At 46.6% G+C, this 24,213-nt stretch overlaps 2 protein-coding genes and 1 pseudogene across 4 annotated transcripts; 2 read left to right on the top strand and 1 right to left on the bottom strand.

Annotated features, from left to right (window-relative positions):
• Positions 1 to 3,392: 3,392 nt before the first annotated feature.
• On the top strand, positions 3,393 to 6,489 carry LOC133905858 (uncharacterized). The gene is made up of 8 exons (XM_062347640.1): positions 3,393 to 3,757; positions 3,835 to 4,110; positions 4,352 to 4,478; positions 5,098 to 5,159; positions 5,254 to 5,484; positions 5,650 to 5,771; positions 5,860 to 5,998; positions 6,159 to 6,489. Exons 1-8 carry the CDS (start codon positions 3,452 to 3,454, stop codon positions 6,315 to 6,317), a joined length of 1,422 nt encoding a protein of 473 aa, XP_062203624.1. The 5' UTR covers positions 3,393 to 3,451; the 3' UTR covers positions 6,318 to 6,489.
• A 227-nt stretch (positions 6,490 to 6,716) lies between these two features.
• On the bottom strand, positions 6,717 to 9,790 carry LOC133905857 (uncharacterized). 3 transcript variants are annotated; one of them, XM_062347638.1, is made up of 2 exons: positions 9,339 to 9,790; positions 6,717 to 9,208 (listed from the first exon to the last, which is right to left on the bottom strand). In XM_062347638.1, the coding sequence occupies exon 2, from the start codon at positions 9,149 to 9,151 to the stop codon at positions 6,902 to 6,904; it is 2,250 nt and encodes a 749-aa protein (XP_062203622.1). In that variant the 5' UTR covers positions 9,152 to 9,208; positions 9,339 to 9,790; the 3' UTR covers positions 6,717 to 6,901. The 3 variants fall into 3 exon arrangements, with proteins under 3 accessions (XP_062203622.1, XP_062203621.1, XP_062203623.1); XM_062347637.1 differs by having other exon boundaries at positions 6,717 to 9,193; XM_062347639.1 differs by having other exon boundaries at positions 6,717 to 9,187.
• Positions 9,791 to 10,558: 768 nt separating this feature from the next.
• LOC133906545 (uncharacterized) lies at positions 10,559 to 23,259 on the top strand (annotated as a pseudogene).
• Positions 23,260 to 24,213: the final 954 nt, after the last annotated feature.

Genomic DNA, 24,213 nt, shown 5'->3' with positions numbered 1-24,213 from the left:
TTTGAGAGATTAACATGTCTGAAATGAGATGGTACATCATGAGGTTGTCTTATGATTTTGGTAACATATCAATATTTATCATATCTATACTAGACATGTCGTTATGGGGAATGAGAAACATCATGGACCAACCCGTTGTGTTTCTCAAAGCATACAAAATTGTTAGTTTTGGGGTTGGGATCTTCACTCAACTAGGTAGGGGGCTAAAAAAATGGCATCATCTATACAACACTCGGGTGTTTTTGGGCCAAAAGACGTAACTTTACAGCTGTTGGATCTTGTTGCTGCCAACATACAACGCCTTCATCTCTTATTCTTCTTTCCCCGACCTCCCCCTGCATCTCCTATCCTGACTCCCATCCACCGTGTCATCACCCCACCCTCCTACACTTGTCTTTGGCGGATCCCGCCTCTAGATACATGACCACCGCACGCTGACACACTAACCCATCTCTGACGGGTCATCAAATTGATTCCCTCTACCCTCCTCTGCCCATCTTTGGTGCTTTTGCCTCCAGGTCTGCGAGCACTCCTGCCTCGACACCACCCAACCGACGATCCTTCACCTCTTGTGGCCAATAGCAGCCCCCTGCCTTGCCATCCTTCCCTCACGGCTACCACCACTGTGTGGGCTGGCCTGTCACCCAAGCCTTCCTTCTAAGCTTGCTGGTCTCCAATGAAAATCCCAAATCCAAGACCCTCACCCTAACCTTGTTAGAGCCTGCTAGAGATGGAGAAGAGGGTGAAGAGGAGAAAGAGGAAAAATTAGGTGTTTAGGAGGTGAGAAACACTCGACTCGATTGGAAAAAAGTCAACTTCACTCCCCTAAAAAATATTATGAGAGTATACTTAACCCCCTAAAGTATTTTTTGTTTTACTTAACCCTAGAATTCCAAAAGCTAGTTCAATACATAATCCAGTTTCACTTAGCGGTTTTGATGATATGGACAATGATATTGCCACGTTGCCTGACACATTAGATAGTATTTCATATCACCTCTCTCTCTCTCTCTCTCTCTCTCTCTCTCTCTCTCTCTCTCTCTCTCTCTCTCTCTCTCTCTCTCTCTCTCTCTCTCTTCAACAATAGTGACAATGAGGCAGTCCCTTTTAATTTGCTATCAGTTGTGCCCTCACACGACCATCTCCTTAACACCTCGCGAAGCTTGATCCTCTCCATTGCTCATGCACTGTCTCTGCATCGCTGGAGGGCCCTACATGATGCTACTACATGTTCCCCTGCAAGATGCTGGTGAGGAACAGATAAAGAAACATGAACGGAGAATAGAGATAAGGGGCTTTGGTTTGCTTTATCACTCTAATAGGATCATGAGCAACAAGCATGGGTTGAGGCAGACCCAAGAAATTCCAAAACAAGCAACCAAATAGGCATGCAAGATCCATGCATTAAGAGGATCAAGCATGCCAACATTTGATTTTGATGCTGGAATGAAGCATGCCTTTATGCAGCAACATTAACTCTAAGCTTCTACCCTCACTTCTATTACTCCGTATGACCATCAATTCCTCTTAAAATCCAGCAATGACAATTTATTTCACCACAAAAGATTTCTATCACAAAAATACTTGTTCATGTCATCGAACACTACATACCGTCGGAGCACGATGTACCATTCTGGATGTGCTCCCCATGGCCTGGAACAAGTGGTACGCTCAGTCCCTTGGCAGGAGCAACGGCGGGTCGCTAACGAGCACTCCAGGCTGCTACCTCCTGAGAGCATCGCCTTGTGCGTGCTCATACTCGTTGCTGCTGTGCCGAGAACCACGGGTCAGTCTACAGCTAGAATCAAGCAAGATTCCAGTTGCAGTATATGGTAGGAGGGAGGGAGAGCGGCAGGCATGAAGGAGAGAGAGAAGAGGCTAGAGGTAGAAGATGACGTGACATGTGAGCCACCGTGGAAACAACTTTGCAACATGGCTGTCTTGTTGTCAAAACCACTTCTAGAAACCAACCAAGGGGTGATGCCAAGTAACACTTTTAGGGATTTAAGGCCTATTTGTTTTAGTTTTAGATCGTGAAAATTCAGTCCAGTCTATAGAATATGTGGAAGTTCTTTTCTAACAGATTATAGATTGTGAGATTTTGTAGTGCAATTTGATTTATGAATTATGAGAATCAACTTTTATATTGTAACCGCTTGCTTTTGCTTTTACTTCTAGGATTAGAATCCATAATTAGAATAAAAAATAAACATGACCTAAACAGACTTGTGATATTTTAGGGGTAAAATGGACTTAAAAACCTTGATAGGGGAATTCCAACCTCATAAAGAGATAATGGTCGAGTTCGTGCTCCTGCATTTTGTCGAACATCTGTGATTGTAGAAACATGAGACTTGGCATGGCTCCATGGTGATGTCGATGACATTATTGGAGGTTGAGTCGAAGAACCAGGAAAGGACCGTGTAGTCCACCTGAATCCATGTGGGATCAGCAATGTTCGTGGGGACGGTGCTGTCAAGATGGTGAAGGAGGTCGAACTTATCGCATAGCATCATGAAGAATTGGCTTCACTTGGTGTAGTTGGATGCCATGAGATCAAGGGTGATCGGTTCGTGGGTCTTCACAATGATTACATTGACGAAGCTCGTCGTGGATACGATGCTCGCGGTGGAGTGGGCGACCTCGGTGGACATCGTGTACTGAGTCGGAGAGGAGGCAATAGAAGAGGTGGACGGTGGCGGTGGCAGCAAAGTGCCAGTAGCTAGATAGGGTTTGGCGAAAGGACTAGAACCGAGATTCTGATACCATATAGAAATGTGAGCCTCGAAGAGAATTGCGCAAGCATCACGCACGTCATGCAAAGCGGACTGGGATCGTTTGACGGTGACTTCACTCCACCGAGAGCCATCGAATCCAACATGGATGGACAGGATTTGATGCTACAATGTTTTTTGAACAGTAAAATCGCTACATCTTTGTTCAAGCTATAGTGATCGATGTCAGACTACTGTTTATCTGCTCACAGATTAGAGGATTTGGATCCCATGCAGGGTAGGACGCACGACTTTTATATAGATACTAAAGGTCTGTTTGTTTCTTACCGCTTTTGGTTTATGCTTCTATCAGAAATCTAGAAGTTAGAACAAACGAGTTTGCTAAAAAGTGGTTTCTGGAAAAGTCAGAAGCCTGTTTTAAAAAAATAAATTAGAAATTAAGAAGTTAGCTGAGAGTAGCTTTATAAAAAATTATGTACTGAGAAACTAAAGAATTATTGTAAAAAACAACATACTACTTCCAAAAATAGTTTTTTTAAAAAAACTAAAAACACATCTTTTAAAAAAATCAAAACAAAAGCTCAAACAACAGATCCTAAACCAATAATAGTTGGCTGAGGAGATTACAATCAGTTTGCGAAAGAAACGAACCGAGGAGGATATACACCTATCAAAACAGGATATCGACAGCTCTACAAATTCTATCTTTTACAGTGATGCCGCCGTCTCTTCTCGTCGTCCCTGCCACCGCGCTCCCGGCGGCCCGCCTCGCCCGGGTGGTGGCTGCCGCCGGTAGAGACGGAGCAAGTACGCCGAGGCCGCCCCCGCGGCGGGGGCGGCGCGGCAAGCCCGGGTTCTCGCGGCAGTCGGCCATCAAGAAGAGCTTCCACCAGGAGCAGGTGGTGTTCTCCACCCCCGTGCCCGCCGACCCCTCCGTCGCCGTCATCGGCGGGGGTGCTTCCGGCCTCTCCTGCGCCTCCGCCCTCGCCGCCCGCGGCGTCCGCGCTGTGGTCTTCGACACTGTTCGCCCCCCCCCCCCCCCCTCTCTCTCTCCACCCCATCCAAAAGCCTGAGCCTCACCGGCCCGCCGTTGATGCAGGGGATGCATGGCTTAGGGGGCAGGATGGCGACCAGAGTTGTCGGCGACGACGGCGAGCTGCTGGTGTTCGACCACGCGGCACAGTTCTTCACCGCCAGTGACGAGAGGTTCCAGAAGCTTGTCCACCAGTGGCTCGACAGAGGGCTGGTCCGTGAGTGGAGAGGCTTGATCGGCGAGCTCGAAGCCGGTGGCCTTTTCAGAACCATACCTGCCTCAACGCCGAGATACATAGGCGTGAACGGGATGCGTCCGCTTGCAGATGCAATGCTGCCTGAGGTAGGCGATCAAATCAACTCCTCCCAATGCAAAGCTTCATGTAAATGTAGTATGAAGTGATTCATAGTTAGTTACTTGGATTTCCAAACCATTGCAGCATCATTTCAGACACATCACACATACCTTGCTCTAATTTTGTTCTCGGAATTCAATGATTTACAGAACCTTTGAGTTCTATCATTTTCTTTTTCTGGCTGCTGAATGCTCGTTTCATCGCTGAATTGCACGTTATGTTGTGCAGAGTGACATGATTAAAGTTGTACGGCCTTGTTGGATAAGCAAACTCGAGCCATTCAATGGCCTGTGGCGCTTATTTGAGAATGAAAAGCCTTGTGGTGAATATGATGCAATTGTAATAGCTCATAATGGTCAGTATTAATTCCTTTCTAATAGGAAAAATCTTGTTTCTTTAGGCAAAGCATGATTACATACTTAATTTTGCTCATTTTTAAAAGTTTAGGTGGTAAATTTCTGGAGCTCGGCCTTTAGCAGTCTGGTCTCTACATATTTTGGACAACCTGAATGGCTCACATTATTAATAAAGATGCACAATGGTAAAAAAATATTGCTAAAGTATCACATTGGTATGATTTGCCTATAACTTTTAAGTCACTTGTCCACAGTTATACACTCGCCTGGCAAAATAACGGGAGTTGTGTATCTTTTGTTGCCAACCCTAAATAATAAATTGTGTTTGACTTTCATTGAGAGATTTCTATAGGAGCTTCCTTCTTGTACTTGACAACTGTTTATGAATCAGTAGAGAGATAAGAATCAAATATTAGTCTACTAGAATAATAAGCTGATCACAGAATGCACAAAGGAAAAAAGTAGTACGAACTATAGACGAGCAAATGTTTATTACTTTTATGTAGTACGATATTTTGCCCTTCTCGAACTCATCTTTTTTTACAAGAAGCACACAAATTTCTAACCATTTTAAACGGCATCATATTTGTATCTGATCCTTCTTTATACGTTGATTAGGGAAATGTGCCAACCGTCTGCTCTCTACATCAGGTTTACCATCACTAACGAAACAAATGAAGGTTCCGTGCATCACTATTTTTGGAGTTTTAAACTCATGAGATGTGCATCCTTTTCTTCCAATTTCTTACTGAGTTTCACACCTTCCATGTTCAGAGACTAGAGCTCAGTTCTGTCTGGGCACTCCTTGCGGCATTTGAAGACCCTCTTCCAATACGACATAATGATTCGTGTGGAGCATTTGAAGGAGCGTTTGTGAGAGATGTCGATTCTCTCTCTTGGATGGGCAACAATACCCGCAAACTTTTTCCCATGCAGACCGGCACACCTGAGTGCTGGACATTTTTCAGCACTGCTGCTTATGGAAGAAGAAACAAAGTCCCACAGGTGGCTTGTTTGCTGAAAGTGTTCAAAAGTTTCTCGTAGTATCATTTGGTTTCCCCTCACAATATTATGATTACTTGACGGACAACATAAATTTTCAAACAGATATTCCAAGTTATTTCAGCTTTATCAGTTGAGTTCTCTAATGGATTGAACTATTAATTGCAGGAAAATATCCCAAAGGTCACAGCAGAAAAAGTTAAGGAAGACATGCTTGGAGGAGTAGAACATGCTTTGGGATTATCGAAAGGATCTCTTCAGCAACCAATTTACACAAGATTGCAGTTGTGGTATAACAAATGCGTTCCTTGAACCTCTTATATCTGCTACTGTTCCATTATGTTAAAACATGATGAAAAATTAATGTTGAAATCACAGGGGTGCAGCTCTACCCATGAACACTCCAGGAGTACCATGCATATTCGATCCCCATGGGCGAGCAGGCATTTGCGGTGACTGGCTTACAGGTTCAAGCATCGAAGCAGCGGTGTTAAGCGGCATATCTCTTGCAAACCATGTATGATATCCGTTGCTCTTTATTCAAATATTCCAGACAACACTACATAGTATTCTACAAATTCTGAAATTCCATCTGTTTAATGTAATGTTATCAATCTAAATTTGTCAGCATCAGTCTGATAATGTTAATTATACCTGGTACAAATTTGCTAATGCAGATAGCTGACTATTTTGCAAGCCACGGTGAACGACCTGAGGAGTTTGCAATTGGTTTGCACGAGAACTTAAGCCAAGTTGACGGGCATGACATCGGCCAGTTTCCCGGGTTAGACTATAAGCAACAAGTAGCTGAAGCTCAGCTGACACCGAGTTTATGATGAACTTTGATCTGATAATTTTGTCCTGATCGTTGATCTAGCTTGTAAATGATGAGCTGATTTTTATTCCCTCTTCTTATTTATTTTTCTTTCTCTTGTTCCACGGAACTCGTAAGTTGTAACCTGCAGAATGTATGTAGAAATTTTGTTAGAAGCTGATGTTATTATGCTACTCTGTCTAAAATTTATCGGGCTAATGATCATGCTCGTACATACAAGGTGGTGAAGAAAAAACAGCATAACAGTAACCACAACCACATGAAAGATCAGTGCCAAAGAAAATTGGTGATACAATTGACCGAGCAAGCAACAGCTCGTACTTGGCGATACAGTATCACATAATTCATATCCAACAATTTGAGCACATAGCTTCTCCATTTCCCTCGATTTGGCAGGAAATATATAACTGAATTAACATTATCAAATAAATACTAGATCAACAGCAGTGTCTAAGTGTAACCACAGGAGCTTTTTATAACCAAAGGAGCCCATCTGCAAGCAAGAAGTTTGAATAATAGACACTACTTTTCACAGGAATACTGAGCTACTTAAGAATTTCAACACTGGCTGCATGATGGCATTGCTCATATAGGAGCAGCACATGTAGTTCTAAAATGTCCCGTTTGGTTGCACCGGCTGCAGTGAACAACTCGCTTGATTCGCCCAAGATCCTCCGCGCGGACCCTCTTCTTCCTTGGCCTCCCTGGGGGCCTCAGTGATTTCGGCGGGTTGATGATTACCTCTACCTTGCTGTCCTCTGACTGGCCTTGATCTGATGTTTCGTTCCAGAGGGTTCTATCAGGGATAGGGTGTATGGTCTGCGAGTATGTCTTGCGGTATGTCGCCACAGTGAAGCAGCTCTCCGTGTAGCGGTGGACGTTCTGCCTGCAGGAGAGGAGCGCTGCCACGCCATGAGCACAAGGCACGCCGTAGAGCTGCCAGCCGCGGCACAAACAGCACCTGTTGCGGATGTCCACAATGTTTGTTCCCTCGTGAGGCGAGATCACCTCAAACTCTGCCTCGTTCGCTCGGGCCACTTGGTAGCCCCTTGCACGCTCAATGGCCTCTTGCACACGACGCTCAGCTGTGGGTACAAGGATAGTTGTCCACTGCATGCTTGCTTCACGCCGTTCGTTGAACCATGTCATTAGCTGGCGACGGATGCACTCCATCATCTGAATTATAGGAAGCCCAGAAGCATCCAGTATCCAAGAATTTAGTGACTCCGTGATGTTTGCTGTTAGGTGACCATACCTTGTCCCCTCAAAGTAAGCAGTGGCCCAAAGACGAGGAGGCAGGTGCCTTATCCAAACAACAGCTTCTGGTGACGTATCCTCTATCTCTAGCAGCTTGGTTTCAAACTCTATCACAGTCAGTGCATGGGCAGCTTCCCAGAGAAGGTTGACAAGCACCGAATTGTTGAACTCTTTTTTGAAGGTTTCACTAACATGGCGCATACAGTACCCGTGGAATGCAGTTGGGAAGTTAAACTCCACTCCATCAACAATACCCTTCCGTCTATCTGACAAGATGGTGAGCCTTGGCATGTTCTCGGTGTTCTTCTCCAGCAATTCATGCAACTCGGACAAAAACCATACCCAGTTATCATCAGTTTCCTCATCAACAACGCCAAATGCCAGAGGAAAGAGAGCACCATCGCCATCAAAACCAGTGGCAAGAAACAAGGTACCAAGATACTTGTTTTTCAAAAGGGTTCTATCAAGCCCAATGAGTGGACGGCATGCATTCACAAAACCATATATTGATGCATTAAATGATATGAAGAGTCGCTGAAAGCAGTTATCATCTGGGTTTCCATAGACGCGAGCAATGCTTCCTGGGTTTGTTCTTTCCACTTGCTTACAGTACTCAGGCAGGAGACGATATCCTTCTTCAAAAGACCCTCGAACCGCTGCCATGATCCGCTCCTTCCCTCTCCAAGCTTGCTTGTAGGATAGTGTGATCCCGTGTGCCTTGTGGATTTCTTCCAAAATTTCCTTGGGCTTGCATTGCGGGTTCTCACGTAGCCTCTCTTCGACAGTGTTTGCAACCCACTGAACAGATGCCTGCTGATGGCCAAGATGGTTGATCCCCACACAACTGTGGTTGTCATGTATAGTTCTGATGGAGAAAGTGGGTACGCCAGGGAGCCTTGCAGCATGTATGCGCCATGGGCAGCCCTCAGCAGCACACTTAGCAGTGAACCTTGACTTGTCAGACTTCACCGTCTGTATCTCAAAGTGGCAGGCGATGGCAGTGTTGCGGATGGCCCTGCGGCAGCTCATGACGTCTGGAAACTCCTGCCCCACAGCGAGCTGAAACTCGGGGCTCACAACCATTGTCCGCGACTGGACAACAGGAGTGACAGCGAGAGGACCCTGGGAGAAGTCATGTGCCGGCTGCAGCGCGAGCTCGTGCGCCTGCTCCAGCGAGAGCTGGTCAAGATTCTGATCAACACCAAGGTGATGCGTCTCCGCGAGCGCCAACTCGTGACTATCCGACAAGCCAAGGTCATGGTGGTGGCCCTGCACGTCCAGTGCACTGGAGTCCCCCTCATGGCCCTGCCTCAGAGCAAGCTCACCGGCGTGGCCATGGTGGTGGTCGTGCCCGAGGACCAGCTGGTGGCCGTCGCCGTGGTCATGCCCGAGCACCAGATCATGGTCGTGCTCGTGCGACTGGCCTAGGACGAGGTCGTGGTCGTGCGGGTGGCCGAGGCCGAGGTCGTGGCTGTGGCCGAGGCCCAGCCCATGGTCCTGGCCGAAGTCGTGGTGGTTTTGCCCCAGCGCCAGCTCCGGGTTCTGCCCGTGCCCGAGGACCAGTTCGTGGTTGGCCATCGCCGATCACCGTACCAAGAAACGCTCAGCTCCGAGCTGTTCCTGACAAAGAAGCAACTGTGCCCAATCAGCTCAAATCAGTGACGCCATACACAAACAAACAGTGTAATCTCACGATCAAGATCCACGAACAATCCCGATTCACAAACGCAGAAGGCGCACGCCGCCAGGAACCGCACGAACTCACCGGAAATCGCAACGGCGGCGACCCCCCAGTCTGGTAGGCTCCAACAGCGGCGCAATCCGGCCTCCACGAACGCCGCCAAGATCCAATCTCCTCACCAGCAGACCCACCCGAAACCCAGTCCACCCTCCACCGCCGCGCCGGACGCGCCACAACCCGCAGAGCCGCAGCCACGACCCAGCGAGGAATCCGAATCGCCGGAGCAAAGCGGCGAGCCCGAGATCCAGCCAAGAAACGGAACCCAGAGAACGGCGCAGCGCGCCCGGGAAACGAAGGCGGGGAAACCCCGGGCGGATTTGAAGGCCGCGCAAGGGCAGAGCGGAGGGCAAAGAGAGGAAGGGCAAGGGGAGGGGAGGGGCAATGGGGGAAGAGGGAGGCGGGGCGGGCGACGAGGGAGGAGGAGAGGAGACGGGAGGGGGAGGGGCATTTAGGTCAAAGGCAGGGCTCCTGGCTGGGGATTATTGGGTAATTTACCAATTTGCCATTGGGGGACTTGGGCCTTTTTGGGAACCCAATTTGTGTTGGGTAACTCCGTATCCAAAATAATAATATCTCCTATAAAAAAGAAAAGAAAAGATAGAAAAGGAAATTAAATACCGCTGTTTGAAACTTTCACTTTGAGAAGCCTAATATTTTTAAGTTTCAAGTGATTCCGCTCAATCCACTCAGAGCTTTTAAGCAAAATATCTAATCTGACTCAAAATTTTAAAGGGGCTCGACTAAAAAGATGCACAATTTACTCACCATTCTATTAGCACCATGCAGTTATATTTTGTGGTTACCAACACAATTTTCAACAAGTGTAAAAAAGAAAAGAGTTGAGGTAGTTATATTTTGTGGATTAAAGTGTTAGTACTCCTTCCTTAAAAAAAATGTTAGCACTCCATTCTAATATGCATCTAGGTTACATTTGTACTCCCTTCAATTATAAACAAATGTTATTTTGGATTACGTGCACTCAATCATGTCAAAATTTAGTTATAAATTATTTTTTAGTGTTAAGTTTGAATATTTAAAAATAATATAGATAGATTTATGTCGAAAAGTATTATTATAATAATATATTTTATCATATTTTATTAATATATTATAACAAAAATAATAGTCAAAGTTATATTTAGATATCATATTAATATCTAAAACAATACTTATTCTATCAGGAAAGGTAGAGACGAATAGTACCATGAATAATATTTCATGAGAGTATGAACTGTAGCGTTATATCCAACAAATTACACCAAGAGCAAAATCACGGTACTGTTGGCGTCTGACGAGCCGGCTACACATTTGTGACCGGAGGTGCATTGCTTTTGAAATGCTTGAAACTAATGTACATTTGTGCAATACAGATGTTTTTTTTTTCAATTCGTTTCTCATAAGAACAAAAAATTCAAGTTTGTATCTGCCTCCTTGAATCTCCCCAACCACCTCCTTTCTTCCTCTCTCGCCTCCTCCGGCCAGCGCAACCTGCCGCCGCCGCCCTCGTCCCCTGCCCTCCCCTTCCCGACGCGCTCCCACCCGCCACTGTTCCCGGCCCCTCGTGCCACACCGCCTCGCTGGCGACGGCGCCCTCTCAGCACGCCGCCGCCCCGCACAGCCTAACTGACTGGGCTCGTCGCCAGCCGCTGCACGCTCCATTTCGAACTGGATTCATCGACCTCCACTGCCTTCTAGGTGCCTTCTCCTCTTCCCTACATACCTTCTCTCCTGCTGCTCTCCTTACTGGTTGGAGTGAGAGGAGATCCCCGTCCGGGCCGATTTCGTATGCTGGTAAGCCCCAACTTGCTCCAATGGATTCCAGTTCCGCCTAATTCGCTTCCTGCATTTCTTTTCTTCGAGCAACCGAATCCAAAATTTTCTTTTGGGAAATTTCAGAATCCGTAGCATTAACCGTCTAGTGTTGTCCGGCGGCCTCAAGTGATCTTCCATGGTTCTCCCTCAACGAACCGCGGAATTGCTGGACGCAGATGGTCCCCAAAGTTTTGTATATAAGCTTCAGCTCAGCGTCTCCAAGAGCCTTCCTCATGCAGTGCCGGTGCCGGAATTGAGGACAGAAGAGCATGAACTGGTCGGGATTCCAATTCTTCACGAATTCTTTGCGTGGTGCAGGTTCAAGCTGTTTTCCAAGTGCTCCAGGGTTTCGAGACGTCCTTGCTCTATTGGGACAGTAATGTGCCTGGGTACCGTGAGAAAGCGGGGATACATGTGGTGCACCTGTCGCTGACAGGCATCAGGTCCGTGCTGAGTCCGTTTCTGTTTGCAGCCACATGCTTGAAGCAGGTGGAGCTCTTTGTTGGAAAGGTGACGTTGGATGCGTTCACTAGCTCAGTTGATTCTTGGATTTCGGTGAGGTTGCAATTCAGGATTTGCATATATTTCTTAAGGTTGAATTTTGTGTCATTTAAATAGATTATGTTTATCCAGTCCAAACTTTCAATGACTGTTGTCATGTCAACATCAGAGGCTTCGTGAAGCAGCTCTGAAGGAGGAAGAACAGCTATTTATCTCGGTCAACAGGACCACAACTCTACTGGGATTAACTGATTCTATGTCAAGGTCATACTTCACTGTGATATCTTGCTACTTTTCTTCCTCCAATTTCATTTGTATGTTTTCACAGGTTTGCATATATTTTTTGAATTAATTCCTTATTTGCGACTGGAAATTTTGGGAATCCTTCTAGTAAACTAATAACTAGGTTAAGTTTTAGTGATGAAGTACATAGTTGATTGCAGAGAGATCAACAGTTGTGTATAATGTGACAACTTTTATGTTGAATAATGCCACAGGAGTTTCACATGCAGTATTTAGCACTTGAAAAATTAGTTTTGTAGCCATCAGTCACTGATTAAATAAATCCTCTTGCAGTTTATGTTCTGGAGCAGAACATTTATCTCAAATTGTGCATGGGGCTGTGCCAGATGGCTTTTGGGATTCTGGTGCACACATGGCATCTAGTGAAGTTGCAGTTCATATTCTCAACCATCTTTTAAGAAGTTAAATGAAGTCTGTTTTGCGGAAGATGGCGAGGTTGCAACAAGAGCCAATTATCCAAATGTCTGATTGTTTATGTTTATTATCATAATGCTCACTAACTTGACTTTTTTAATCCCTATAAATTCAAGGGTGAACCATACCATATGCTGCTAGTGATATTCGCTGGAAGCTTGTTACCTTATCTTCAGTGTCTTGATTCCTGGCTTTATGATGGTATCCTTGATGACCCTTATGAAGAGGTACTGAAGGAACACTTCTTTTTATGTCTTTTTTTTGAGATATTGTTCATAGGCATTCATGCTACTGTGTCAAACACTACAAAACTAGCATGTTTTATTTGCTTGACCTGAGCCAACTCTAAATTAAATTGTGAAAAAATCGTGATTATGTTTTGAGCCTTGAAGCATTCTTCAAAAGAATACATGATTATTTGATTTTTCTTTTCTTTGGTGGGCTGGCAGAGATTACGAGCCTGTTCCATGTGTGTCCTGAAAGTCAACCTTGTCTGTACAAGTATTACCTGTATAAGATGCTATATGCATACCCAGTTTTTCGTAATACGAGGTCATTACTCTTTGATGTCTGAACTGCATCTTTTTGTTGACCTAATTCTATTTTTCTTGAGTATTATATACCCTTTAATTTAGATCATGTAGTTCAACATCACCTTGATTTTTCCAGCTTAACAGAATCCCGTAGGGACTTGATTATGAATAGTGTTTACTTTCTTTGATGTGTAACTTGAATTTTAAAGGTCTGATTTCTGTGATTTGGCTATTTCTCTTCTTCATATGTTCTTTTATGCGAATAATGCAGTTACAATTGATCAAGCTTCATTCTGGGAAATGAGCTATATGCTCAGAGTAAGAGGTTCACGAGCTGACAGTTCATCAACTTAAACTGATAGTGAATCTATCAGGAAAAAAGGAATCAACTACTGCAGGAGCTTGCTTGAAAACAAGCAATCAAGGTTGTGTGGGTCATTGTATCTGCTGGAAAGTCCTTTCAGCTAGCTAGTTCAGCATGTTCAAGACGCGCATCAGATTCAAACTCATAAAGGTACACATATGTTCAATGTTGATCAGAATACCAATTGCAGTAGTCAACATAAACTCTGGCCAGGTACTTCAAGTTTAAGAATCCAAGATGGGCATCCAAGAAGCGAAGATGCTCATGAAGAATCCACAGGTCAGCTTGGAAATGATTCTTGTGAAATTGGACTCTTAACCTTTCTCGAATACGCAGGAGAGCTGCACATCTTGTATTAAGTAGAAGAAATAAGTGAGATTACACAACGCCCAACTGGGCAAAACATGAAAGGCAGAGGATACTAAGCTAGGAGGTTACAAGTATTAGATCAACGGTTACAACAACAGCCAATGGAAATCAGATGATCGAGCCGTGAGCTCTCAGCTACACCATGGCGATGGATAGATGTTTAGCGCCGGCCTGACACCAAGAATCGATATCTTCGTTGATGATAGCCATCAGGTTGTCCGAAGAAGCGCGATGCTTGTTAAAAACGATGTCATTACGCGATAGCCAAATCCTCCAACAAACTAAGAGGATTATAGAATCAAAGCCCTTGCGAAGCTGCTCTGTGGTGCGCCGTCGAAGGTCAAGCCATCAATTGAGGAGGCCAGTCTCGACAGTAGGAGTATGAATCCCAAGCAATCGCCACCATATCTCACGCGCTAGGGTGCAATGGAGAAGCAAGTGGTCTACGGTCTCCGGTAATTGGGAACAGTGGTTGCATGAATCGTCCGATTGGAGGCCGTGCTTTCTTCTCCGTGCTGCTGTCCAGAGCCTGCAGTGCATACACAACCAAGAAAAAAACTTGACCTTTGGTGGAGCCCAAGTTCTCCAAATCAAACCAGCGCCCACAAACCGAACACTTCCCTGAAACATCGCCCGATATGCTGATTTTGCTGTATATCGACCAGAGGAAGTCCACTTCCAAATGACTCGGTCCAAATTATTGTTCAAGCTGACAAAGGCGAGGTAGCTCCACAAGTGGAGGTAATGCACCAACGCTGGGATGGTGAAGGGGCCGACTATGTCTCTGATCCAATTTTGGTTGGACAAGGTAGCCTTCACCGTCCTCTTCTTTGCGGTTGATGGAGCAACACATTTCAGCAACTCCGGAGCGATGGCTTTGATGGACCGCCCATCAATCCATGAATTATTCCAGAAGAGAATGGATTCGCCATTTCCCACCTCAAACCTAGTGGAAGCGTTGAAAAGAGCAACAACCTCCCGTTCATGTTTCAATGGAAGGTTAGTCCACGGCTTGGTAGGATCACATCTTTGCCACCATAACCACCTGAGGCGGAAAGCAAACCCGGCCAGTCTGAGATCAAGAATGCCGAGGCCACCGTAATCTAAAGGTCGGCATACCTTTGGCCAGGAGACACGGTGCAACGACCACCTGTCGTGGCTCTCTCTCCCACCCACAAGAATTCTTTCCTTATCTTATCTACTTCTTTGATTACCCATGGCGGCACAACAATGGATATGAGGATGTGTAGAGGAGTTGATGAAAGCACAGACTTGACGAGTGTGGCACACCCGGCTTTGGAAATGAGTTTGCCCTGCCAAGTGGGTAACTTGTTGGCCACTTTGTCCACCAGCGACAGAAGATGACTTTTAGGGAGACGGCCTGGAGAGGGAGGGACGCCTAAGTATTGGATTGGGAAAGTCGAAAGTCCGCAGGGGAGGAATCTCTGATAACGTTCAACTCTTCCTCGGCACAGCTTATTGGGACCGTCGCACACTTCGCCAAGTTAGTCCGAAGGCCGGAGACAACCCCGAAGAAGTTCAGGATAGCTAGGTGTCCTTGGATGTCTTGCTGTGTCGGTGATAAGAACAGCACAGCGTCATCCGCATAGAGGGAGGACCTGTGAGAAATAGAGTCGTGCCCCATTGGTTCAATAATGGAAGCCTGGTCGGCCCTCGACAAGAGGCGATCAAGGATGTCCATAATCATCACGAAGAGGAACGGAGAGAGGGAATCCCCTTGCCTCAATCCCCTGGCATAGGAAAGAGGGGAGCCTTGAACTGAATTTAGGAGTATCCGGGTTGTCGAGGAGCATAAGATTGCTTCAATCCAACGGCGCCAACGCTGACCAAACCCCCATGCCATAAGCACCTCCAATAGGAAGGGCCAGCTAATCGAATCAAATGCCTTGGAGATATCGAGCTTCAGCAGGACTTTCAGCACCTTCTCTTTAGCAGGGACACAGTGGATTGTACAAGCTTGAAGTTGTCGTGTATAGACCGTCTAGAAATAAAGGCGCTTTGGCTTGTCATGACAAACAAATTAAGCCGTGGAACAAGCCTGAGCGCCAAGGCCTCGGTAAGCAATTTCCCAAAGCTATGTATGAGGCTGATCGGGCGAAAGTCTGATGGCGAAGAAGCCCCTTCCTTCTTTGGCAACAAAGTGATGTAGGCCCTGTTGAGATGGGCAAGTCCCCTGCTGTCTCCGGCGACAAAAGCATGGACAACCGAAACCACATTAGCCTTAATGGTTTGCCAAGCTGCGCAGTAAAACTCGGGTGTAAACCCGTCGGGACCGGGTGCCCTATCGAGTGGCATGCACTTTATGGCCACCACGATTTCCTCCTCGGTGAACAGCGTGTCCAACGAACCCAGATCGAGAGAATATATACCGAGCGCCGCAAGGTCAACGGAGAAATCTCGCGCCGGAGCGGTTCCAAGGATGGAGCTGAAGTGAGATAGCAACGCGTCCTCCATCTCATAATGGGAGGAGACAGGACCGGCCGGTGTGGAAAGCGCGACAATGTGTTTTCTCCGCGCACGGGACTTAGCAAACGAGTGGAAGAGTTGAGTGTTCGCATCACCATCCCACAACCAAGCGATTCTAGAGCGACTCCTCGCTATGGTATGCTCGAGAGAGGCCAACCCCAAGCAGAGCACTTTGAGATGTTTGCGAAGGCCCTGCTCGGCCTGCGAGAGAGCCCTACTATCCTGGGCCACATCAAGACGAGAGACAACCTCTCGAGTGATGAGCAGCTGCTCTCGGATGTTACCAACACTCCTGCCGCTCCAGCGTTGGAGCTCCTTCGTGGTGCGCGTAAGCAGGAAGTGAAGCCGCAACAGCGGTGGTCTGCATAGCTCGTCAGGCTTCAACTGCCAGCTGGTTTCGATGGCCTGTTGGAAGCCTTATCCAGAAGCCTTCAAAATGAAAACGGCGACAACTTTGGGAGGAAATTGAAGTTGAGAGAAGCAAAGGACAATGGTCCGAGCACTCAGAGGACAGAGCTTACAGGAAGCTGTCTGGAAAGCTAGCATCCCAATCTAAGGAAACAAGGGCACGGTCGAGCCTGACCAACGTTGGAGAAGCCCTCTCGTTGGACCATGTGTATCGCCGACCGAGAAGGTGGAGGTCCTTCAGTTCCTGAGCGGCAAGGAAACAACGAAACCTTGCGATTGATCGCCTGCTAATGTTACCATTGTTCTTATCCGCTGCAGAAGCGATCATATTGAAGTCACCAATGACCGCCCAAGGGTCAGGTGACAGAGCTTGGGTGTTGGTTAGCTCGGACAGAAAAGCTTCTTTTAGTCGGTCGTCATTAGGGCCATACACGACAGTCAGATAAAAATTCACTGCCGCTTCCGAGGAGATATAAACCGTGACTGAGTATTCTTGAATCTAGACTGCTGTTAAGGACAATGGTTGCTTACAAGCAACTAGGATCCCCCCCCCCCCCCGAGTAAAGGAGGCATGCAAGGAGTAGCCAGAAACAGCCGGACCACAAATTTCATTAACTATGGAGGTGGTAACAACATCCAGCTTAGTTTCCATCAGACAAACAATCGATGCATGGTGGTCTGCAATCAAAGTCCGAACGATGTTTCAGCGGGCTACGCAGTTGAGTCTGCAGACATTCCAGCTTAGGATATTGATGTTATCCATTCGCAGAGACAACAACTGGCAAGAGACACTGCTCAGTCTGAATCCTCTAGGGGCGGCACCACCTCCGCGGGCAGGAATCCCTGGGCGGGAAACAGTTGACAGATTGCTTGGATATGCTGGTCCGAAAGAGGTTGCTTGAAGAACCTGAGGTAAGACTGATGAAGAGAAGGCAAGATGCTCTCTCCATCCTTGATGAGACCAAGACGGCACATAAGGAGAATTTCCCCCCTCTTGGATGGCCTCACGGTGGTAAGCCGTTTCTGAGCAGCCATGCGGACGCTCCTCCTGGGACCCCGGTCGGATGGAGTAGATGGGATCTGTGTAGTCGCAGCAAGTGGAGCAGGGATTTCCTTGGTTAATTGGAGGAGAAAGGACTGCACCGGGGAGACAGCGGTTTGGCCAGACGCGGATTGTGGCGTGACCAGGTCAGACTCAGTGGCCGGAGCGACAAGCTCGTCCGTGGAGGTGGCAACCGGAGTGAGAAGCACGTTCGTGGAGGCGAATGCTGAAGCTACGAGCTTGTCCGCGGAGGTGGTGGCCGGAGCGACAAACGCATCCACGAAGGCGGTGGCCGGAGTGACGAACTCTTCCACGGGTGCAGACAAAACATCTGAACTGGGCAGGGGTCGGAGCCTGCGCACACTGTTGCACGTCTGACGACAGGCCCTGTTTTTAGGCGTGAACCTATCCTCAAGGCGGGGCTCCTCTAGCATTTTGAACCGGAGAGCGGTTTGGGCCGATGCGCTCGACCTGTTGGCGATGGGCGCAAGACGATAGTCCGGTGTCCGCAAAAGGTGAAGCATCTGAGTTCTCCGGCCGCACCAGACAACCATGTGGCATGAGCAACCGCCTCGAATACACAAGCGATATGTGTCGACCTCGCAGTGGCTGAACCACGAGGCGGACCTTAGGCGGCGTGGGCCAACCGCTCAACATCCATTGGGTCAAAGTCTCGCAGAGGAACCTCGTCACGGGAGGCAAACGAGACAGCGACAGGCTCCAGCGGCGCAAACTGCAACAAGCCGAAAGCTGCTTTCGCGCAGCCCGAGCCATGTGTGCCCGCCGGGGAAGCCGAAAGGGTGAGTCTTGGAACTCGGGCCATGGACCGAGCCGAAGAGGATGCATACCGAGCTCGATGGCGGCGGAAGCACTCCGGGCGTCCAGCGAACCCCACGACAACGGCAACCAGTCGGAGAAGCATCCCTGTATGTCGAGTCCGGCAATAGTAATGGCATGGACCGCCGCCCCTGGGGCAAGCCGGAGCAGCCCATACCACTGGCCAAATGGCCATCAAACTCACCGTCGCCATCCTCAGAAGGAGTGGAGCCATCACTACTAGAGGATGATGGAACACGGAACTCTGCCAATGAAACGTGGATGGAGATGTTGTACCGCAATGTCTTCTTCTCCATGATGTAAGGTGGGAGGTTGCCGAGGAAGGGTCTTCGTAGCTAATCACATTGTCCGGCTCCGAAACCTCCATCACAACTGCACTGGGAATGCTCTGTGGCATGTCACACCAGACAACGACGCGCAGGTTGGTGAGGTCGGATCGAGACTCCAAGGAAGCCTCGACGTCAAGCTTTTCGACCCAACAGTGGTCGCCGAGGAGGTGTTGAGCCGTGAGCGCCGATCACGTGTGCGGCGGGACACCACGCAAGGTGACGACCGCCCGGCATGGCAGACAACCGCTAGCCGCGTCCAGGGGTGAAAGGACTAACGGACCTTCGCCGGAAGAGACTTGCCACTGGCGGCAAGAATTGTCTCCCGCACAGATTGGGAGCCGCAGACGATTAGGAAGATGTTCGGGAAAAAATATTTAATACTGAACTCGCCAGTCGGGACACCCAGTTCACCGGAAATGAGCTCAGAGAGCATGGACGTCGGGATTCCCAGACGCGCGCGGTCGACGTAGGCCAGGAGTGCCCAACGGAGACAGCACTCCTCTGCGGAGAAGGCATCCGGCCAAGGCATTAAGCGGCAGGTCAGAGCAGCGAAAGGGACAACGGCCTCATGGGCGGAGGCCTGGGCGCCAGCCAAGGTCTGCGTTGGAGAAACAGACATGAACGCCGGGGAGGTAGGTGGGGTTGGCCCCTAAGCCAAGGATCCAGTAGGCGTGGCGGCAGTCCCTGAGTCAGAACTGGCAGAGAGAGAGGGAGTTGCAGCTGCCGCCACCGTGGCAACAGGTGTGGAGTCGTTAGAGGATACCCTGGCGATCAGGCGTCGGCCAGACTCGCCCGAGCCCGAAGAACTCAACCGCGGACGCTTGCAATTCTTTGCGTGATGCCGGAAGCCTCTACGTTGGAAACACGGTGGGGGGAGACGACAGTCTGCCTGGCGATGCGACCAAGACAGACAATTTAAGCAGCGGCTGTCTAAGACCGTGGGAAGACTGTGTTTGGGCGGCGGTTGGGTCTTGCGGCCATGACCTTCCCATGGCGCCCAACGCTTGCGACGACCGATGATCAGAGTCCAGCCGTCGTCAACAGAGGCAGCAGGCACCGGCGGGGAAAGAATGCGGCCCCGGGGAAGAGGCATAGCAAAGTTAGCTCTCTGGGCGGCGACCAAGAAACCTTTAGCGGGGACTTGGCCGGTAGCGGAGTTGGGTCTACCACTCATAGCAGACCGCTTTCCCCTTTAGATCCGCCAGCAGCTGGGTTGGCACATCGCGACAAGGCGGTAAAGGAGAAGCCTGTACAGACGAAGAGGAGGCCGAGAGCGGAGTGTCATGAAGCCAACGTTGCTCCTTGGTTCGGCCCGAGCTCGAAGGCTAGAAGGGGCGGGCAAGCGGGGAGACAAGGGGGAGCTCATCGGGAAGGAGGAAGGTGGAGATGTTGGCGGAGAGGTGGCACTGGACGCCGGGCTCAGGGTGAGCTTCGGCGGTGGTGAAAGGGGGGCCGTATTGATATCATCTCTCTGTCGGACTCTTAACCTTATCTGATATTTTTTTTATATGCCTATCTGGTCTGTTAGAAAACGGTGACCATGTTTATGAATACTTAAGAAGATTCCATGCTGATAGTGTTCCACCTAACAAAGATTTTGTTGAAAGTAAGAGTGACGTGCAAGAAACAGATGAGACGTGTGCAGAAAATAACTCTGAAAAGACTTGGTTAAAGCTCCTAAGAAATGCTACATCAGGAGCGAAATATACTGGTATGGAGAAAACCTTATCCAGAAATTCTGTTACAAATGAGCCAGCATTTGTCCTTGGTGACCCAAAAGATGCATCTTCCGATGGAGTAGAAGGGCATTTCACTCTATCTTGCATTTCACTCTATCTTGCTATGAAAATTCAGCCATCACTACTTGCGGAGAAGTGCTGCAGAGGAATCCAAACTCTTGGAGTGAATTGAATATCTCTGAAAGTTTTCTTCTCCCCCCACTGAATGACGAGAACATGCGGAGAGGCGGAGAGCTATATTTGCTGAGGGACATTCTGCAGGAACCAGCACTGGTGGTGATGCACGATCCACAACCTCATTCCCCAGACTAGACGGAACTGATTATAAGTTTGGTTTTCAGTTTGATGATTTGGAATATGTCCGTTAGGAGGATGGCAGAAGGATCCTGGAAGACCTCTATGCATTTCCAACTCTTCTTCCTTGTGCAAATGTAAGATTCACTTCTGAAGTATAGTTTATTATTTATGTTTTCTAATTATCTCTAATCCTATTTCCCTTCAGGGAAATGTCCTGCTGTCGGCGATCTTACCTATGCAGAAAGATAGTACCCTTGCGTCAAGAGTTCTGAAGTTTATTCGCAGTATGAATTTGAAAGATCCTCTTCAACCCGTGGGTATCATGCAAGAATGCCTTTCCAGATGCATAAAGAGACAGGTATGCTCGAAAGTTATATTTTTGTCCATTTTCCTGTTAATTCATATGTGTAAAGGGGTTGTGCATCTTTCCCTTTTAGGTGGATCGCATTGGCAAGCAAATCCTGTCCAATCTAAAGGGGAATGGAGATTAATGGATGAACTCTTTGTTTTACATGCTATATATTTGCTAGGGTCAGGTGTGCCATCATTCAATTTATTCTTTACTTACTGGTGTTCCGTCAAATTGTTGGCAGTGAGTAAAGAAATAAATAGATTCTTATAATCCACTTGAGCCTTCAGGTGACATGCTGCAGCAGTTTCTGATAACAATTTTTGATAAGCTTGATAGAGGGAATTCCTGGGATGATGATTTTGAGTTGAATAATATGTTGCAGGTGATTTACTTTGCCAGTTCACGGTCTCATTGATATTTATGCTCCATCAGGATTCACTTCTCTTATTTTAATCTTTTCTTGCAGGAATCCATAAGAAATTCAGCTGACAAAATGCTCCTAACTGCGCCAGACTCTTTGGTTGTTTCATTAGCAAAACATGACACACATAACGGTGAGGAAAGTGCATCAACTTCTAAAAAAGGACGTGCACTAGGTTTTGGCATTGATGCACTTGACATGCTTAATTTTACATATAAGGTATGCACCAAACAGGTACAAAGTTTATCTGCATTCTTGCTGTGTTTTTATGTTTTATGGTGATGGCGGGTGTCTTGGCCTCTTGATCTAATTGTTAATACAGAGGCACTGAAGAAGTATAATCAGGTAATGTCTTACTGAACAGGGTACCATATGTATAATGGCTTTGGTCATTTTGCTGAACCAGGTTATGGGATTCTTACTGAAGGTCAAGCGAGCAAAGTTTGTTTTGGATGAAACCTGCAAGTGGATGTGGAAGGTAGTGATCCATATGATTTTAATTTATTCTGTTTTTGTTATCATCTCAATTGTTGTGAGTTTTCTTTTGATAAAGTTGGAAAAGTTTTATATTGATATTTTGTTGGAGAGTTGACACTTCATGCACTCTACCTTATCAGCATGCTAACTTATTTCCCATAAATCAATCTTTTTCTGTTGGCAGGGCAGAGGCAGAACCGCACATAATTTTAAGGCAAAATTAGGTGGATACCATCGCAAAAGTAACCATATTGGAAAATACCATCGGCCTAATTTTAAACAACACTTAATAGTAGAGCAGAAGCTCCTCCATTTTGTCGATGCATTTCATCAGAGTATGTCATGGACGGAGTGAGTTGAAATATATTTGGTTCCTTCTGTTCAGCCACTGTCTGTATTGTACTCATGACAATTCTTCAAGTAGGTATATCATAGCGCATGGACTGAGCTTTGTGATGGCATGGCATCCGCTACTACACTGGACGAAGTCATGGAAGTTCATGAGGCATATCTCTCTTCTATTCAACGACAATGCTTTGTGGCCTCTGATAAGTTGGTAACCATCCTTTCCATTCTTATATGAATCCACAACATCATTCTGAAATTTAAAAATCGAACAAGAATGCTTGTTGCCTGTGTTTTTCAGTGGGCCCTCATTGCCAGTCAAGTCAAGACTATTTCACAATGTAGAACAAACTCTCAGTACTGGTGGGACTGCTCCAGCTGTGAGGACAAGGTGCGCGATGGAAGTGGATCGGATTGAGAAGCAATTCGATGAGTGTGTCATATTTCTCTTGAGGGTAGGTTTCTAATTCTATTTACTAATAGTAAAATGTCGACTATCTCTTATGTCTTGTGCAGTAATTTTTCTTTAGATTCACTGTAAGTCAACGAGCATGATTTCTATATCCTCCACATCCTCTGCAGATCCTATCTTTCAAACTCAATGTCAGTCATTTTCCGCATCTCACGGATCTAGTTACAAGAATCAATTACAATCACTATTTCATGTCTGATAATGGAAGCTTCTCCTCTATTCCTGGGTCCCGGCCACGGTAGCAGTTTAGCTGCGTCAACAGGGCTGTAGATGTTGTTCTCCATTTGCTGGGAATGTATAGATACCAAAGCTATATTTTTGTTTGGCGAGGTGTGTTATTGTAATTGTGACATGCAAAGCATGGGCAGCACTAATTGTAACCTATCGTGTTTTACACAAGATTTTGATCTTTGAGTGCTATGCTTCCAAGTGGTTTCAGTGAATATGCGAGTAAGGCTTGTTACAAAATTTATCCGAAGCACTTTACATAAACTTTGTTCAAAGTAAATTTTCAGTCCCCTGGTGTTTGAACACTGATTTAAGAGTGACCTGAAATCTTTGTGACCAATAGGTATGGCATTCGAGTTTTTTTATACAGCTTCTCCATGGGTGTTAGCCAACTTTTCGATGGTAGTATGTACATGGGGGGTTGATTATAAAATTTCCCTCGGAGGGAACCTGAGACGTAGACACTTCTGTAGAGAGTCAATTGTACAACAACTTTCATGGTGGGTGCCACCAGGTCATACTTCTTGCAAAATGCTTGAACATGTGACATATTTTTGTTTAAGTGGATGTCAACTCCAGCGTGCACGGCCATAGGATATAGATGGATATCGCTGATTCTAAATTCTTTTCTGTTCAGAGTCGGATATGGATAGTATCAAATACAAGTACGGATACGGATAGTTTTGGTCACGAATACAAATTGATGCGGATCGAATATGTGACGATTCTAATACCAATAATGTCAGTCACGAATATTTATTCGGATATTAAATAAAAGCAACAACCATATATATTACATATGTTATTATTATTCGACCATCCTACGCATTCAAAACTTAACTACATTAAAGGTACAATAAGCAAATCAACAATATTTTTCATGAAATGAGTTGTGTTAAAGTAAAATTGGAGAAGTTATAAGTACTCAATATACTTAATGAAATTTTTATTAATTATTTAAACATATTAATAACTTCAAATGAAAAAAGTATCAACTAGAAATTTTAGATCTCATCGAGAGCTATAATTTTTATATAAAGATCATATTCATCCGACTCCATATTAAAAAGTTACAATCTCAGCAAGATAGATTCGAATAGCTCTCAAATAATCTTCGAATATATCCGATTTTATTCTCGAATATCCGATATCCGAGATTTATTTCGGAT

Source organism: Phragmites australis, chromosome 23, assembly GCF_958298935.1.
Source record: "Phragmites australis chromosome 23, lpPhrAust1.1, whole genome shotgun sequence".
In the NCBI taxonomy this organism is placed as follows: Eukaryota; Viridiplantae; Streptophyta; class Magnoliopsida; order Poales; family Poaceae; genus Phragmites; species Phragmites australis.
Note: the sequence above shows the minus strand (reverse complement) of the source record. Positions and strands in the feature narration are given on the sequence as shown.

Excerpts from the sequence above, each read along its gene's own strand:
- LOC133905858 (XM_062347640.1), top strand. The coding sequence starts at position 3,452 with ATGCCGCCGTCTCTTCTCGTCGTCCCTGCCACCGCGCTCCCGGCGGCC. Across the intron at positions 4,111-4,351 it reads CAGATGCAATGCTGCCTGAG|AGTGACATGATTAAAGTTGT; the intron begins GTAGGCGATCAA and ends TATGTTGTGCAG. Across the intron at positions 5,485-5,649 it reads GAAGAAACAAAGTCCCACAG|GAAAATATCCCAAAGGTCAC; the intron begins GTGGCTTGTTTG and ends TATTAATTGCAG.
- LOC133905857 (XM_062347638.1), bottom strand. The coding sequence starts at position 9,151 with ATGGCCAACCACGAACTGGTCCTCGGGCACGGGCAGAACCCGGAGCTG.